The sequence below is a fragment of the Saccopteryx bilineata genome, chromosome 5 (genome assembly GCF_036850765.1).
Source record: "Saccopteryx bilineata isolate mSacBil1 chromosome 5, mSacBil1_pri_phased_curated, whole genome shotgun sequence".
In the NCBI taxonomy this organism is placed as follows: domain Eukaryota; kingdom Metazoa; phylum Chordata; class Mammalia; order Chiroptera; family Emballonuridae; genus Saccopteryx; species Saccopteryx bilineata.
The window spans coordinates 181,841,126-181,857,250 of NC_089494.1; the positions used below are offsets into that span (position 1 = coordinate 181,841,126).

Consider the following 16,125-nt stretch of genomic DNA (forward strand, 5'->3'; position numbering starts at 1 on the left):
CCGAGCGCGTATTATTATTTTTTACTCTAATAAAGCTTGTCATTATTACTTAAAATCCTCTTACATCAGTGTCCTTGAAATTCTTTTCCCATAACACTGCTGAAGAACCTATTTGCTCTGGTAACAGGGTGAGGCAACTTATATCTGAATTCTAGTTTTACAACTTTCTAGTTGAGAAAATGTCTTTTGTGGGGTATGTTCAACTGTCTTTTGTGCCCCTGTTTCTCTATCTATGATTGTACTGTCCAATTTGGTAACCACTAGCCATCTATGGCTACGGAATACATGAAATGTGGCTAATCCAAACGGGTGTGTGTTATACATATATATATATATAATATATATCATATTTTAAAGACCTGATCTTCCCCCCACCAAAATAAACTATCTCAATACATTTATATTAATTATATGTTGATGTGATAATAGTTTAGGCAGCTGGGTTAAAAATATATTGTTAAAGTTCATTTCATTTGTTTCAATTTATTTATTTATTTTTAAAAATTAATTTGGGGGGGAGATAAACTCTCGCATGTGCCCCAACCAGGATCCACCTGGTGATCCCTATGCTATGCCCATCTGGGGCCGATGTCCACAACCAAGCTATTTTTAGCTCCTGAAGCAGAGGCTCCACAGAGCCATCCTCAGCACCCAGGTTGCACCTGGGTCCAACACGCTGAAATCAATGAAGCCATGGCTGTGGGAGAGGAAGAGATGGGGGGGGGGGGAGAGAGAAGCAGATGGGCACTTATCCTGTGTGCCCTGACCAATAATAGAACCTGCGACTTCCACATGCCTGGTCAACACTCTACCACTGAGCCAACTGGCCAGGGCCTTCGTTTATTTTAATGTGGCTACTAGAAATTTAAAATTACTTAGATAACTTACATTATATTCTTATTGGATAATGTTGATCTACATCACAAAAATAATGATGTTACCTGTTAAATATCATTGTTGTGAGAATAAAATGATTTCAGATGTGTAAAATCCTTTAAAACAACTGGCCCATAATAAGCACTAAATAAGTATAGTTTTCAAAATATTTTTAAGCCTGACCAGGCAGTGGCACAGTAGACAGAGCGTTGTCCTGGGATGCAGAGGACTCAGGTTTGAAACTTGAGGTCACTGGCTTTAGTGTGGGCTCGACAGCTTGAGCAAGGGGTCACTGGCTTGCTGTAGCCCCTCAGTCAAGTCACATATGAGAAAACAATCAATAAGCAACTAAGGTGTGGCAATGAAGAATTGATGCTTCTCATCTCTTGCCCTTTCTGTCTGTCTGTCTGTCCCTATCTGTCCCTCTCTCTCTCTCTCTTTCTCTGTCTCTCTTGCTAAAATATATATATTTAACCCTGGGGAGATGAATTCAAGTGAGTGTATATATCATATAAATGCCTCTATTTTAAAGGTGGTCAGGTTCATAAAAGGTTCAGAGAGCAACTTGATGTGGGCAGTACTCCATCGAGGGACAGAAAATGGCAGTAGCACTTCACCGAAGAAAAAGCCACCATGCAAAATCCCTAAGGCTGGCAGGAAGAAGCAGCTGGGCAGAGGACTCAGGTCAGAGGGCATTGCTGTTATCAGATAGTATACTTACACAGGACGAAGCCATGTGGACACTGCTGTTTGAAACAACAAAGTGGTCAGAACTTGTGGACAGCAAGTGGGGTTTACAGTCATATCTCAGGCTCCAATATGTCATTTCAAAAAGTGGACTATCACTCCATTCCTCTGATTTCTATCCTACTTGTCTAGAAAGGAGTTAAAGATTGTTCTAAGCTTCAGGTCCTTCCTTCCTTCCTTCCTTCCTTCCTTCCTTCCTTCCTTCCTTCCTTCCTTCCTTCCTTCCTTCCTTCTTTCGAGAGAGGCAGGGAAAGACAGGAACATTGAGCTCCTTCTTTGTGTGTCCTGAATGGGGAATTGAACCAGTAACTTTTGTGCTCCAGGGCAACACTCAAACCAACTGCCACTGAGCTATCTGGCCAGGACTTAGTGATTTTTAGAGAGAAAGGGAGAGAGGAGTGGGAGAAGGGAAGCATTCATTTGTTGTTCCACTCAGTCGTGCATTCTTTGGTTGCTTCCTCTGTGTGCCCTGATGGGGATCGAACCCACGACCTTGTCGTTTCAGGACAGTGCTCTTAACCGACTGAGCTAACCAGCAAGGGCCCAGGTTTCTCGTTTCTTTGGAGTGTTAGTTGCATGTGAATGGTGGTGCTTGACTCAGCCAGAAGATAACCAGCTGGGAAGCAGCATAACACCAATGTCCAGGACACCAGTCATCACTCTCAATGAATTATTATTTTACATTTCACAGAAGCAGCTGTAGTTTGTAGTACATCACATGGCTGAGGTTGCTTAGCCCATGACATCCTTGGCTCAGGCCCCAATCAGCTTGCTTTTACTGCACTATGATTATCTTTACAGATGCTGCCTCCAAGGCCACTGCCACCACCAAGGACACACTCCCTTCAGTTTTTGATTCCTTTCTTTCTTCTCAGTAATGTAACAGTAAGGGTGCTGGTCCACAGCTTTATGAAAACTGGGCTTAGAGCTTTCCAGGTTCTTAAGAGGTTCTGACTGCTATTATTTTTGGTGACCCCTTTTCCAAAGGGCTCTGACTTCCTAGTAGAGCTGCTGGTCTATTTTATAGGGCTGCAAAGGCTACTTGTGTATGTGTCTGGGCTCAGAAATTGGCAAGAACAGAGAAATATAGTGTTTGAAATAACAGAAGACAAAAGGAGTTCAATAAGATTTCCACATATTTATTTCATCACACACCATTTTAAATTTATAGGCAATGATGGGCTAGAAAAAACTCTCTGTGTGTGTGTGTGAGTGTGTGTGTGTGTATTTAATGGACAAATGAACATCTGTTATCTGTTTTGGGTTTATTACTATAAACATGTTTCATTAATACGTGTTTTTAAAATAAATATTTAAAACGTTTAACGTGCCTCTTTTAATTTGTACAAATAAAAATATTTTCTTGATTTCATATTTAAGAAGTCCAAATCCATCAATTTCTCAAAGCAGTATTAAACTCTCTCAGTCATTCTTGCGTTTGTAGAGATTATGGTCAAAGAGACTAGAACTTTCACCACAAAACAACTAAATAAAAGATAAAATGATGAATATATGAAGATATTCCTCATAAAAGACAATGTACCACATTACAGTCCCAAAGAAACACAGCACACACAAAAAATCGAATGGAGTTTCCGCAATGAATATTTCTAATTCTTATGTACTAAGTCCAATTTTTCTTTTTAGGGCAGAAGGCAGAGGGCTGACTACATGGTCAGTCAAAAATGAGCTGGTGTTTCAGTGTTGCGTGCCTTCTAGCTCAATGCTCAATAAAACTAACAACAGAAGAGATAAAAGTTAATTCACGAGGTTGGCTAAGAAAAATACTTAAAAAGTCTTGTTCCTCACTCCCCCCCTTTCCTCACCCTAAAAAAAGGTCTGTTATTTCCTAATTGGGGAACATGTTTGATAGAAACAATCCATGTTTAAGGTTCTATCAAGGGTACATACACACTGAAAATTACTGAAACAGAACTGGGTTCTTCTGAGTGTGTGCATGTGTCTGTGTGTGTGTGTTTAGTTCCATTTCAGGAAAGAACTATTGTCCCTATATAAAATAGCACTTGCTAAAAATATCACATATTTTGGCTCAAAATTGACACAGTGGTTAATATATTGAATAGGTCCAAATTTGATCATTTGAGGTTTTTCATAGCTTTTTACAAAAATCTTAAATACAGGTAAATATGTAAACACCGTGCTCTCAGAGAGCAAGGACTTGGGCATGTCACACAGTATCCCTCCTGAGGAGATGAAGTCAAGCGAAACTTCACTGGTTTCAAAACCAGCCACCGGAAGCACTCTCAGGTTGGGGCGGGAACACCACCTTGCACATCTCTGAGTTCTCTTGGTGGAGAGGGAATTCAGATCCCGGTATTAGCTTTTCTTTTCTTTTCCGCAAGACGTATCCTCTGCCTGTGGACAGCCTTTCATACTTTGTCTCAAATTGCCTGCATAACAACAACAACAACAAAATCACACACATGTTAAAGTCACCTCATGCCTGTCAGAGCCAAGTATTACTGTATACTTGAAGCCTCTGTTTCAAAGCAATTAGAGAAAGGGTATGAGTGCCAAAGACTGCCAGCTTCCATTCCCATGAATGTAGTGACTTCTTTTTCTTCTTCCTTCTTTTCATGCAAACAGATACACTTTAGATGCTTGGAGTATATACAGTCTGCCACACACGTTTCTGGAATGAAGGACTAAGTTCTGCTTAGCTCTCTGGAGATGCTGTGAAGCTTTGCAAGCCTTGCTATGTCTCCCATCCCTCATTCCAGGAGCCCCACCTCAGCTTACTCCCCTTATGAGTAAGTAGTAAATTTAACTGGATTTAAGATAAGAATGCTGACAAGGAAACATCCCCAAAGTTGTGGCCAAAGTGAAGTGTGGAACCAGTGTAGAATCCAGTTAGCCATGTGCCTGGATTGGTGGTTACTGCAGTTTCTCTATTGGTAGACTGATGTTTCTTTTAATGCATTAATGGAGATTTACTCTACACATAAATTGCTACAATTTAGCAACAGTTTACTATTCTAACTATAATCCACTATATTTTATTCTGTAACAATATAAGCAACTCATATTTATACTTAGATCCTTTATGCATTTTTATGTGGATCATGAAATGTCACTTACATAAAGTGCTCAAGTCTGGCCTGCTTATCAAAGGAGGTGCAGTAAGATACGACGTGCTGTTGTAAGCACACAAATTGCTTTGATGGTTAATAGTGTGTGTCAGGGAAACCTCCACAACTCAGTGTTATCTAGACCAAAAGCATCCTGCTTCCACATGGGGGTATTCTTATAAACATGGTTACAAGATTCAAAGGACACAGTGTAAATGAGAAGCTCTAGAATAAAGAGGTGTTGGGAAAGTTACATGGACAATTATATATTGATTTTGAGACATTAAATATTCTATTGAAAACATTAAAAAAAATTCAAAATCCCAAACTCTCAAGCTTTAGCCGAAATTTAAACAAGATTGCTGTTGTATGGATAACCTAAAAACTATGAATTCATTTGGGATCCTAAACTTTGGTAAATGATTAGATGTTTTGTTTTGAATTTTCTGTCTAGAAGATAACTGTGTAGCTAGCTGATAGTAAATATGTATCCAATATTTTTGCTGAAACTACATGGCAACTCTTATAGTACATGAAATCCCTTTGTAACCTTGAAAAATCATTTCTGGGTAGAATATTACATCTCTTGAATCAAAGGAACTAGTTATTACAGTTTCTTGGTATCCTAGAAATAATTCTGTTACTAATTTAAACATAATTCATTTCACTGGATTTTTACCGTTTTCTTTTCATTTCTGAGCCAAATGGTCAGAACTGGGTGCCAGTTCCCGGGGAGTGGCCGGGGGCTGGCCGGGGAGCAGGCCCCGGGCACCGCTCTCACCTGAACGGTGCTTGGGCCTTGTCCATCTGCAGGCAGACTAGGAACGGGTACTGTGAGAACTGCACGGTGGAGATGAACTCCATGCCGGCCTCGGTTTCTGCGCGGATCTCCAGGCCGGCTTTCACAAAAGAGGAGTCCACAGTGATGTCCCCGGTTATCACCACAGCCAGCCTGAAGATTTGAGGAAGAAAAAAACCTATTAATATCACACTTAACGGAGCTAGACTAACAGTTATAATTTCACAGGTTCCGGACTCATGATACTGATGATTTAAGGGACGAATATGTGACTTACATCTGCTTAGAATTCTGTTGGTAATCAGGGCTGGGTTAGTCCCAGGTACTGGGCAGTCAGGGTTGGCCTTCCTCTGAACCCTCCCCCAGCCTTCAGTTCTATATGTGGGAATGAAACGTCCATCAGGTACAACTGCTTGGTATGGGCATCCCAAGGGCCACGGTGAAAACATGCCTGGAGCCTGGTCTTCTCGGGAACTCAGAGACCCCGAGCTATCTTAGAAGGAGGCCTAAGCTCAGCAAGAAGACAGCTAATGTTAATGACAATTTTCTTGCTTTTTTGTAGCTATTTCAATTTCATTTTATTACTTTCTCCAAAGGGTTTCTAGAGATATAAGTCTATTTGAAAAAATATGTGTCATGAAGAACCGTGCCTATAGTGAGGCATGTACAATGGGTGCCCAGGTATGATAGATATGGTGGGCTTTCCAACACTCACCCAGAGAACTGGAGAGACAGATTAGATAGTAGGAAGAGTGGCTTGGATGAAAAGAGGAGGATAAACAATCTCAGTATGAGGCTTACCTCTAGAATCCTCTAATTTAATCGTGGACTTTTAAAGATATTTGGGAAGTTACTCGCACAATAAATCAGAGCTATATGTCCATGCTTTTGTGATGGAGGGGCCCACTTCTGCTGTGCAACTTAAAGCACACCAGCTGCTGCTGCTGTCAGTGTAAAAGTAGGTCAGAGGTGTTGCGTGTAAATCCCAGAATACCTCACTGTACCTTCTGATATCTTACACTCAACAAAGGATTAAGAGGTATATTTTAAATGAACAAATGGAAAATTGAAGATAGATTGGCTATAATGTGGATCCTGATAGATTCCTAGGGATTTGGTATCCTTTTGAAAAATCCAGCTTTGTTGTTGTTGCTATTATTGATTTATTTCTGCAAAAAAAAAATTCAACTCAGTGTAATTTGGGGAAATTTCTGTCTGGAAATAGTTCAGAAAAAGAAGACAGATGACTGATTCGATCAGAAGCCCTAAATCACGTTGCTGATCCCTCTGACAGCCTGCTCCATTCCTCATCCTTTGGTTCCTTTTAGTAACAACACGGGCCACAAATGTGCCTCGTTTGGATCATTCTCAATTTCTTCACCCATAGTTCAATATTAACCAAGAATTTTAATTTTGTCATTCCTATATTATTTATGCCTCATCATATTTTAAATATCCAAAAAGGTAGAAATTAATTGCATTTTAATTGTTTTCTTAAACGTTATAATGAACAGAAGAACAGTTCTTTTGATTATTATATTGGCTCAGAGACATTGTTTTAAGTTCAAAATAAAACATTTTCACTTGATCTGACAGGTAGATTAGTAAAACTAAATGAACTGAAGGCGTTTTGTTTAGAAAAATAAATGTTAACAAAAAACTTAAGGGCTAAATGTTTAATACTTAGATTCTGCATAAAAATGAACATTGAAAATTGTTTTTATCCACTAAAAACAGCAAAAAAGGAAAGATTTGAAATCATAAATAGAGGGATAAGATAAAAAAGTTTGTTCCAGAATAAAATTTCCTATGAACATTGTCAATTATTGAAGTGGAATACCAAACCAAGATGAACCTTTCATCCACTGGGCATGCTGTCTTGCTTGCTTTAAAAGCAAGAAAATTCTTCTCTTAGTTGTATGAGATACTAGCCTGCTTGTAAGAAGCTATGAAAAGGACGAGTTCCTGTGGTTATTTCCTACTCTAAGATTTAATGAAAAAGACAAATACTATCTAGTCTCATTTATATGTGGAATCTAATGAATATAATAAACATGCACAAAATAGAAACAGAGGCATGGATTCTTGGAACAGACTGAGAGCTGCCAGAGGGAGGACGGCGAGGGGACTGGATGAAAGCAGGTAAAGGGATTAGCCAAAAACATACATATAAGTACATCACACACAGACACAGACAGCTGTGTGGTGATTACCAGAGGGAAAGGGGGCTGGGGGAGGTAGAAAATGGCATGGAGGGGGTTAAATGGTGACAGAGGGAGTTGGGGTGGTGAACACACAGTACAATATACAGATGATGTATTATGGAATTGTACACCTGAAACCTAGATAATTTGATTAACCAATGTCACCCCAATAAATTTAATAAAAAAGAAAGGAAATAAAAAGGGGGTAAAAAATGAAAGTATAGATTTTGAAAATTCAGAAGGCTAAACAATTCCAAAAAAAATAATTTCTGCAGTTCTTTGCATAAAGCATTATATATATACTTACAGATTTTTCACTCGAGTTTTTGATTCACGATACCACAGACTAAACTCCATTGCACCTGAAATATCAATGGCCAGAGCACCCTGGACTCCTATATTGGCTTTCAGTCCAGATTGCAATTGAAGCTCCTAGAAACAAAAATATATAATACTAGTAATAAAAATCATAATCTTTTTTTAAGTGAGGGGAAGAGAGATAGTGAGACAGACTCTTGCATGAACCCCGACAAGGATTGACCCGACAACCCTGCCTCAGGCTGATGTTTGAACCAGCCAAGCTATTTTTAACGCCTTAGGCTGATGTGCTCAGACCAACCAAACTATCCTCAATGCCTGGGGCCACCACTCAAACCAAATGAGTCACAAGGTATGGGAAGAGAAGAAAGAGAGCAGGGAGAAGCAGATGGTTTATTTTCATGTGTCCCCTGACTGGAAACTGGACCTTGGATATTCATATGCCAGGCTGATGCTCTATCCACTGAGCCAACTGACCAGGGCAGTAATCACAATTTAACCAAAGGCATAGTCAGATATGTAGATAATATCATTTGAGTAGTTTTAATGTTGGAGTCTTTCTCTAGGCTTAGAACTACGTCCTAACTCTGATCACCAGAAGTAGATTATTGCTTTGTTAAATTATGTAAACAATTAAAACACTAAAAAGTGAGGTTGCAATTAACAAGTGTGTTTTCTTTCAATCACTGCCACACTTTAGGAGGAGAAATGGTTTTTAACGTGTGGTCTCTTGACAAATAACATCAGCATCCTGGAAACTTGTTAGAAATGCAAGTCCCATACCTACTGAATTTGAATCTCTGGGGACGGGGATCACTTATTATGTTGTAATAAGTCATCATGTAATTATGATGCACTCAGATTTTAGACTAGTAGATAAGGGAAAATGGAGATCTCCATCAGGAATCCAGCTGTGGTTTTGGGGTGGGGTGGGGGGTTGGGCTGTGTGACCTCTTTAAGTCCTTTAGCACTTTTTTAGGTATATGCTGTGTCAATATAGACAATAGCATCCTGCTGGCATATTAAAAGCATGGCAAAAACTGCCAATGCAATATAAAAGTTCCAAAAATTGCCTAGATCAAGCTAGGAAAGGAAGACAAGGCAATTAAATTGAGCCATAATATTCTGTTGTTTGACAGTTGGAATAAAATCAAATTAACATGTTAAATCCAACATGAACTCAATAGTGTATTGCAGAGGGACAGTACTCATTTACAAACATAGACCCTCCTAAGCAATTTTTTAGTTGTCTGAAATTCATTGTTTTGTGTTGTTAGCCAGCAATTAGCCTTTAAGTCTTGCAATTTCTATGTATATAAGCTCTAGTGATGTGTACTGAAAATGTATTCAGCTGGATTGGAATCAGATTGCTTGGGAATCTGATTGTTGGAAATGGTAATGGGTTGGGGGTGAAGGGCTCAGTATCTTTAATATTGACAATCTCTCAAAGATCTTAGGTTCCTGGTAACTGGTAGCATGACCAACTTTATGTATCAGCCCAGAATCAGAGCTCTGCATTTGCACTGTAATTGTGATTGTTCTTAAGTGAGCCCTATTGTGGGCCCTGCCTCAGAAGTATTTCTTTCTTTGTGTTTTCTTCTTTGTTCCCAATTTGAAAAATTACAATCCTGTTAGTCCACCCAATGCAGTAGAGGTGGATGTCAAAACACATCAAGCGTCATGGCAAAGAACATTTCACCATGATCAGACAGTGGGCCTTTTGTGGGCAGAAAGCACTTCCATTGCGATGTAGGTTTTGAAGAGTGTCTTGGCTATTTGGGTAGGTTCAATTTCTCTCATATAAAGGGAGCATGAAAGAACTAGTGTGTAGGCACAGAAGAGTTTTCTTGGACCCACACAGAAGGATAAAGCACAGACCCCTACAGAAGGACAAACTGTTGTTGACTTCATAAAAAGACTAAACCACATAGTGCAGTGGTTTGTGAGGAGTATGAAATAAGTGGCATTAACAGTTTTTAACCACCAGTTGTGTCCTAAAAGGTCTACGTTTGACATCTCATGTAATTCCCATATTAGTCTTCCATGAGTAGGCATTATATCTAAAGATTGAAAAGAAAAATCAAGTTTGGTGTGGGTGGAGCGCAGAGCGCATTCCTAGCAGCTGTGGCTGATGCAATGCTGTGAGAACACTCCAGCACCTGAAACCCTCCTGGGCACACTCAGCAGGGAGCTCGCCGCTATAAGGAAGTGACTCAGCACCAACCATGCAGCTCCTTGATCTTTTCAGCCATTGGCTATGAAGGACACACTGTAACACCCTATAGGCTGAACCCATGTATATAAACTAGCTTACTTCCTGAATAAAGCGAATCTGTGTCACTGAACCTGGTCCTCGGAGTCGGGTCTTTGTGTCTCCGTCATCCTCACCCCCCGGCAGGACTTGTCCACAGTTCGGAGGCTACACATGGAGCCAGAATGAGCTCCCAGTCTGTCCCTAGCTTGGGAGACTATCCCATCCCTGGCTATCTCAAAATCGTAACTGTCTTTTGTCTCCTGGTGTGCAAGGAAACCTGTTCTGAAAAATACTGCAAAGAAGTTAGAGCATAGACTTACATCTTTGTATGACTTAGAGTGCATATTTACTTAAATTCTTGCCTATGAACTAGAGGAACAAGATACTGGAGCTTTGTGTTTGTAGCTAATGTGACTCCTTTAACCTTTTAATTTTGGTCCCAAAAGTGTTTCTTACAACTCAAACATTGATATTTTCACAACTCATCCCACTGCTTCCATTCAGGAAAGCATGCTCTTTGCTGACTAAAGAGGACCCCCCTATTAAGCTGACTTTATCAGACATCCTTCTCTGAAAAGTAATCCAATGAGCTGAAAACAGAGAGTGAGCACAGAGAAATTCCATCTGCCCTGGTGGCTGTGACAGGCCACCCACTGCCAAAATTTCCTTCAATGTCAGCAGTTGATCTAGAGTGGTATGTGGCTCTGAAGCTGGGATGACATTACTGGATGCCCTTTGGAGCAGGGAGTCTCAAACAGCTTCTTTGTAATAATAACCCTGGATCTGCCAAATACTCCAATCTGACATATACAGACATTGGGTTATGTTTAAGAGCTGGGCGATGATCATTCTCTTAGAATATGCCTTAAGTGCCTTAGTTTAATGAATAGAAAAACCATGTAAAGTAATCTAGATCAGGGTTGGCAAACTATGGCCAGAAGGCAAATCTGGACCACTGACTGTTTTTGTAAATAAATTTTTTTAGAACACTGCCATGCTCATTTGTTAATGTATCATATCACTAATGGCCATTTTCATGGTACAATGGCAGAGCTGAGTTGTTGCAACATAGACCATAGGTACACAGAGCCTAAAATATTTACTTTCTTCCCTTTACAAAAAAGTTTGCCAACTTTGATCTAGATTACTACTTTTGTTTGCATCAAGTTTTATACCTGGATTTGGACCACTGGGCATTGCTAATGGGTAGCTAAGCACATACAGATAGTGTCAAGCTACTATTATTCCAGTGTCTTAAAATATAAACTACATCCTCAGCACTCTATGCCTTCTTCAGAGATTCTTTCATTAAGAATGGATCTCCCCAGAGTAATACTGCCAAATAAATGTGCAGTATAAGATTCTGATATAATGGGAGAATTGTTTTTTTAGTGTAACATTGAGGAATAAGGGATATGTGAGGCACTGCTGGTTGTCTTCCTTTTCACTCGTAAACAGAAACACAGTTTTGTTCAGAGTGCCTATTTAACCACTGAAAATCTATATTTACCAGCTTCTCTTGCAGCTAGAGCTATCCACATGACATACTTTTAGTTAATAAAAAAAGGCTTCCTTTTGTAGATGCTTAGCTTTTGTAAAAATAGAGTTTCCAGGAAAGTTTCTGGAAAAGAGTCAGACTGCACTGCCTCTTACCCTTTCCTTCCTCCTCTTGGATTGAGGTAATAGTGCTGGAAGTGCAGCAGCCATCTGACAGTTATGAGACAACAAGCATGAAGTTCAAAGCCACAGGTGAAGATGGCTGAATAAGGGAAAAAGAGCCTGGATCCTGATAATATCTTATGATTTCTTTTCTTTTAATATGTACTTTAAAATTTTTATGTATTGATTTCAGTGAGAGAGAGACAGGAACATGTAGCCGCTCCTGTATGTGCCCTGACCAGGAATTGAACCGGAAACCTCTGCATTTCGGGATGATGCTCTAATCAATTGAGCTATTTGGCCAGGGACTCATAAGATTTCTATATCACCACATTACATACTGGATTATTGCTTATAAATATTTGTTATATAATAAAAATCTAATTATTTAGTTAAGCTACCCTAAATTACTTTTTTGTTTTTGTTGTTATATACAGCTATCCTGAATTGTTATAAGGAAAAACAAAGATAGTATATTAACATTTAGCTTCAACCTATGGTGTTCTAGAAGAATTTTAGTAAAATCTGATATTTAAGGTATCTCCTAAGTCTTACAATCTATGATTTCATAGCCAGGCCCCAAAATCAAATCTTCAATTACTTGGTAAAGAACAAAGCTGGTAAAAACTTTAGATCATCTGTTCCAAATACCTTACTTCAATAGTAGGAAATCTTGGTTTAAAGATTTTAAGTAACTGCCCACAAGCCCACAGAAGGTATCTAGTGGGGGCAAAATTCAAACCTAGGTTATCACTCATGTATTTACTAAACCACAAAGGCAAACTTCTCAAGCAAGTCTTACAGTCTGTAAATTTTAATCCAACCTCATTATATATTTCTAATATCATAAGTATGAATTAGAGTACAGTGTGATCACTTAAAAGATTTACTTAAGGATCCTTAAATAAATATTTTATTTTTATATTGCTATGATTAGTAAGGCAAGAAATAAGTCAAGCCATTAAAAAAATCATTTTAAGTATCAAACATTTGAACTCAAAAGTTATTCAGATTAACCCTATTCTCTTTCTCAGAAAATCCACTAAAACAGATCACTCCCATTTATAGTATCTTGGTCACCTAAATATTACTGCACAGAATATAGTATTGTCAAATCTTATCAGTCATGTAGATTTGGGGGTGAGGAAAATTGAAAACCATTCTGAAGAATGCAGTTCAAGTGAATGAAAGTTCTGCTAGTCTCCAAAAATAAATATTTAGGTCTTTGTAAGATTCTGTGAATATGAGAATTTAAGGCAAAAAGTATCCATGAAATATGTGGTTGGTGTGAATGATTGGTTGTGCCTCTACTAATTTGGTAGGGTCAAAATGATGCACCATATGGATCTTCATTGTCATAATAAATGTCATCAATAACTTATAAAGCCATGTGGTTTAGCTCCTGCCTTTATAATAAATATCTAAGCCCTCATGCCCAGAAGCCAAGTGGACAGATGTCTTCTCTGCTCTGTTTCATCTTATTCTCCATAATTTCTTGTTTATGTTAGCATCAGCACCTTTTTTTTCAGTTGTACTGAGATATAATTGATATTATGCAATCCTCACATAATCTGAGTATTTCCTCTTTTGCCTCAAAGTGAGAAAATGTGTTCATTGATTAATAAAGGCAAAGGAAAACCCTGCTTACCTATAGCAAAAGAGAAGAAGAGAAAGGGCAACAATTCCAAGAGATGAATGCTTAGAATGTGAGCTCCAAGATGGGTGGCTCTGTCTTGTATCCTCCAAGCATAGAGCACATTTAAAATGGGCCCAGCACATTTTAAGAATTCCATAAATGTTTGTGGAATGAATAACTTACCTGGGAATGATCTATCAGCAGAATAAGTCCTTTTACCACACTGACTGGGTCACTAGATGCTGAAAGCATTTTGGACATCAAATCACTATATCCATTGAAAAAAGTGACAGGTCTAAGCTGAACATCAAAAAGAATGGCTGACAGGCCAGCATAGGAATCAAGGTTTTCCTCCCCCTCATCAGGAGTGGCAGCAATTAAGGCCTCCAGTCCTTGGGCTTCAATGACCACCTCGGGGAAAAAAAGACAGAACATTCATAACATCACATTACGATGAATGTTATAATTCAAAAATCTGCAGCAGCTAAGCAAAAAGAAAACAGAAAGTAACTGTATGACTGAGTAAAAGGTGAGTTAGTTTTCTCCATTTAGTCCTCACAACCACCCTTTGAGGTACATATGATTTTATCCATTTTGTAAATGAGACTAAATAAAGATAAACAAACAAACAAACAAAGCAAGCTCAAATGGCCATGGCAGGACTCAAACCCTTCTGCCGAACTACATTGGCCATGAGATTTCCATTTTATGGTGTCAACGCAGAGACTCTTAGGCTCTCCATAACTGTCGTATATAATGGATCACTACAGTGTCGAGTCCATAAAAGGAAGTGGAGCAGAGCGGTATTAGGATAGTCACCCGAAAGCTGCTTCTATGAAAGGGGTGGAATTCTCTAAGCCAGGGTCCCCAAACTTTTTACACAGGGGGCCAGTTCACTGTCCCTCAGACCGTTGGAGGGCCGAACTATAAAAAAAACTATGAACAAATCCCTATGCACACTGCACATATCTTATTTTAAAATAAAAAAAACAAAATGGGAACAAATACAATATTTAAAATAAAAAACAAGTAAATTTAAATCAACAAACTGACCAGTATTTCAATGGGAACTATGGACCTGCTTTTGGCTAATGAGATGGTCAATGTGCTCCTTTTATTGACCACCAATGAAAGAGATACCCCTTCCGGAAGTGCAGCGGGGGCCGGATAAATGGCCTCAGGGGGCCGCATGTGGCCCGCGGGCCATAGTTTGGGGACCCTTGCTCTAAGCCATGATTCACTCCTTTCTGTTTTAACCTTTTCTTTCTAGCTCAAAGAAAACATGATGAACACCATGAGGGGCTCATGTCTTGGTCTCTATCATGCACAGGAATCCTGCATATGCTCTGTCCTCCATACTGAGCCCCTTAACCACTGGCTGTTTGGCATTTCAGAGTGCATATCAGAAAACAGATGGTGATTCCTTGGGAGAGAAAGGCATAGTATTCTTACTAGAGTTCTATCAAAGGGTGTACTATATATATAATATTGATAGCAATTCAAGTTTACATTGCATTTTTAAGCCTAAATGAGCATATTTAGAAGGTTATAATTTGCTATGCATGACAACTAAAAAAAAAAAAAGCAAATTTCAAAATTAGAAAGCCTTTATAGAGTATCACCAAATTTTAGAAAAAATGAAAGGAATGGAAGTCAGCCAGTTGTCTTCTAGTATTATAATAACTGTCAGCCAGTCATTCTTTTCTCTCCAGCAGTATTGGGAAAACATAGATCAACTCTTTAGAGAGCCATATGCTGTTATGAAAGTTTTTACTCTGGGAAATTAATGTCTTCACAGAAACACTCAGAGAAGGAAAATATATTCTAGAATTAAATATGTCTGTGAAGAAAATATATCTGTGAATAAAAATATATCTGTGAATAAAAATAAAATATTTTAAAAACATGTGAGAAATACTGGCACAATTTCAATTCTGTGAGTATGTGTGCCTTTGAAAAGACAAATGGGTTTTTGGCAAGCCCAGTAAGTCAAATCACTTAGATTTCAAGTTCATATTTGAAACTCTCTCTGGGACTATAAACCTTACAGCCTCTTGCAGATGATGGAATCATGGGTGACATATGGCAGAAGCCACTGTTAACTTATGCATTCTATAGTGTTACCATCAGTATATATATTATTATACCTCAGACTAATTTTTTTTACATACTTTATTCAGGAAAATGAACAGAAAATGAGTTACCTGGCTACCATGAAGATGAGCCTTCCCAATGTACTGCACAATGTTCAGGTTACTTCTCCTTAGAATGCCGGAACCAGAGTAAAGAATGTCAAGGCCGTAGGTGGAGGCAGAATGGGGACTACCTAATGGCAGAAGGAGAAGGAAACAGACCCTGTCACGTTCCAGCAATGCGCAGCTGGGGTGGGGTGCGGCGGGAGAGCCCTTTGGGTTACATACGTTCTATGTAGCCAGTATAGGCAGATGAGGATCCACTCTTGGAGAAACGGTCATAATTATGAGCAACCATTTCCTTCAGAACTCTACGGACCATTTTGCTGCAACATGTAAAAGGAACATTCA

The 16,125-nt window shown here is 38.9% G+C and overlaps 1 protein-coding gene across 1 annotated transcript in view; it reads right to left on the minus strand.

Annotated features, from left to right (window-relative positions):
• Positions 1-2,741: 2,741 nt before the first annotated feature.
• The window catches only part of MTTP (microsomal triglyceride transfer protein), a 52,673-nt gene continuing 39,289 nt past the window's right edge, over positions 2,742-16,125 (minus strand). The window contains exons 13-18 of the mRNA XM_066280846.1: positions 16,003-16,100; positions 15,787-15,908; positions 13,766-13,993; positions 8,023-8,147; positions 5,494-5,664; positions 2,742-4,034 (exon numbers count right to left, since the gene is read on the minus strand). Of these exons, the coding sequence (XP_066136943.1) occupies positions 3,863-4,034; positions 5,494-5,664; positions 8,023-8,147; positions 13,766-13,993; positions 15,787-15,908; positions 16,003-16,100 (916 nt within the window). The 3' untranslated portion in view covers positions 2,742-3,862. The remainder of the gene's footprint in view (positions 4,035-5,493; positions 5,665-8,022; positions 8,148-13,765; positions 13,994-15,786; positions 15,909-16,002; positions 16,101-16,125) is intronic.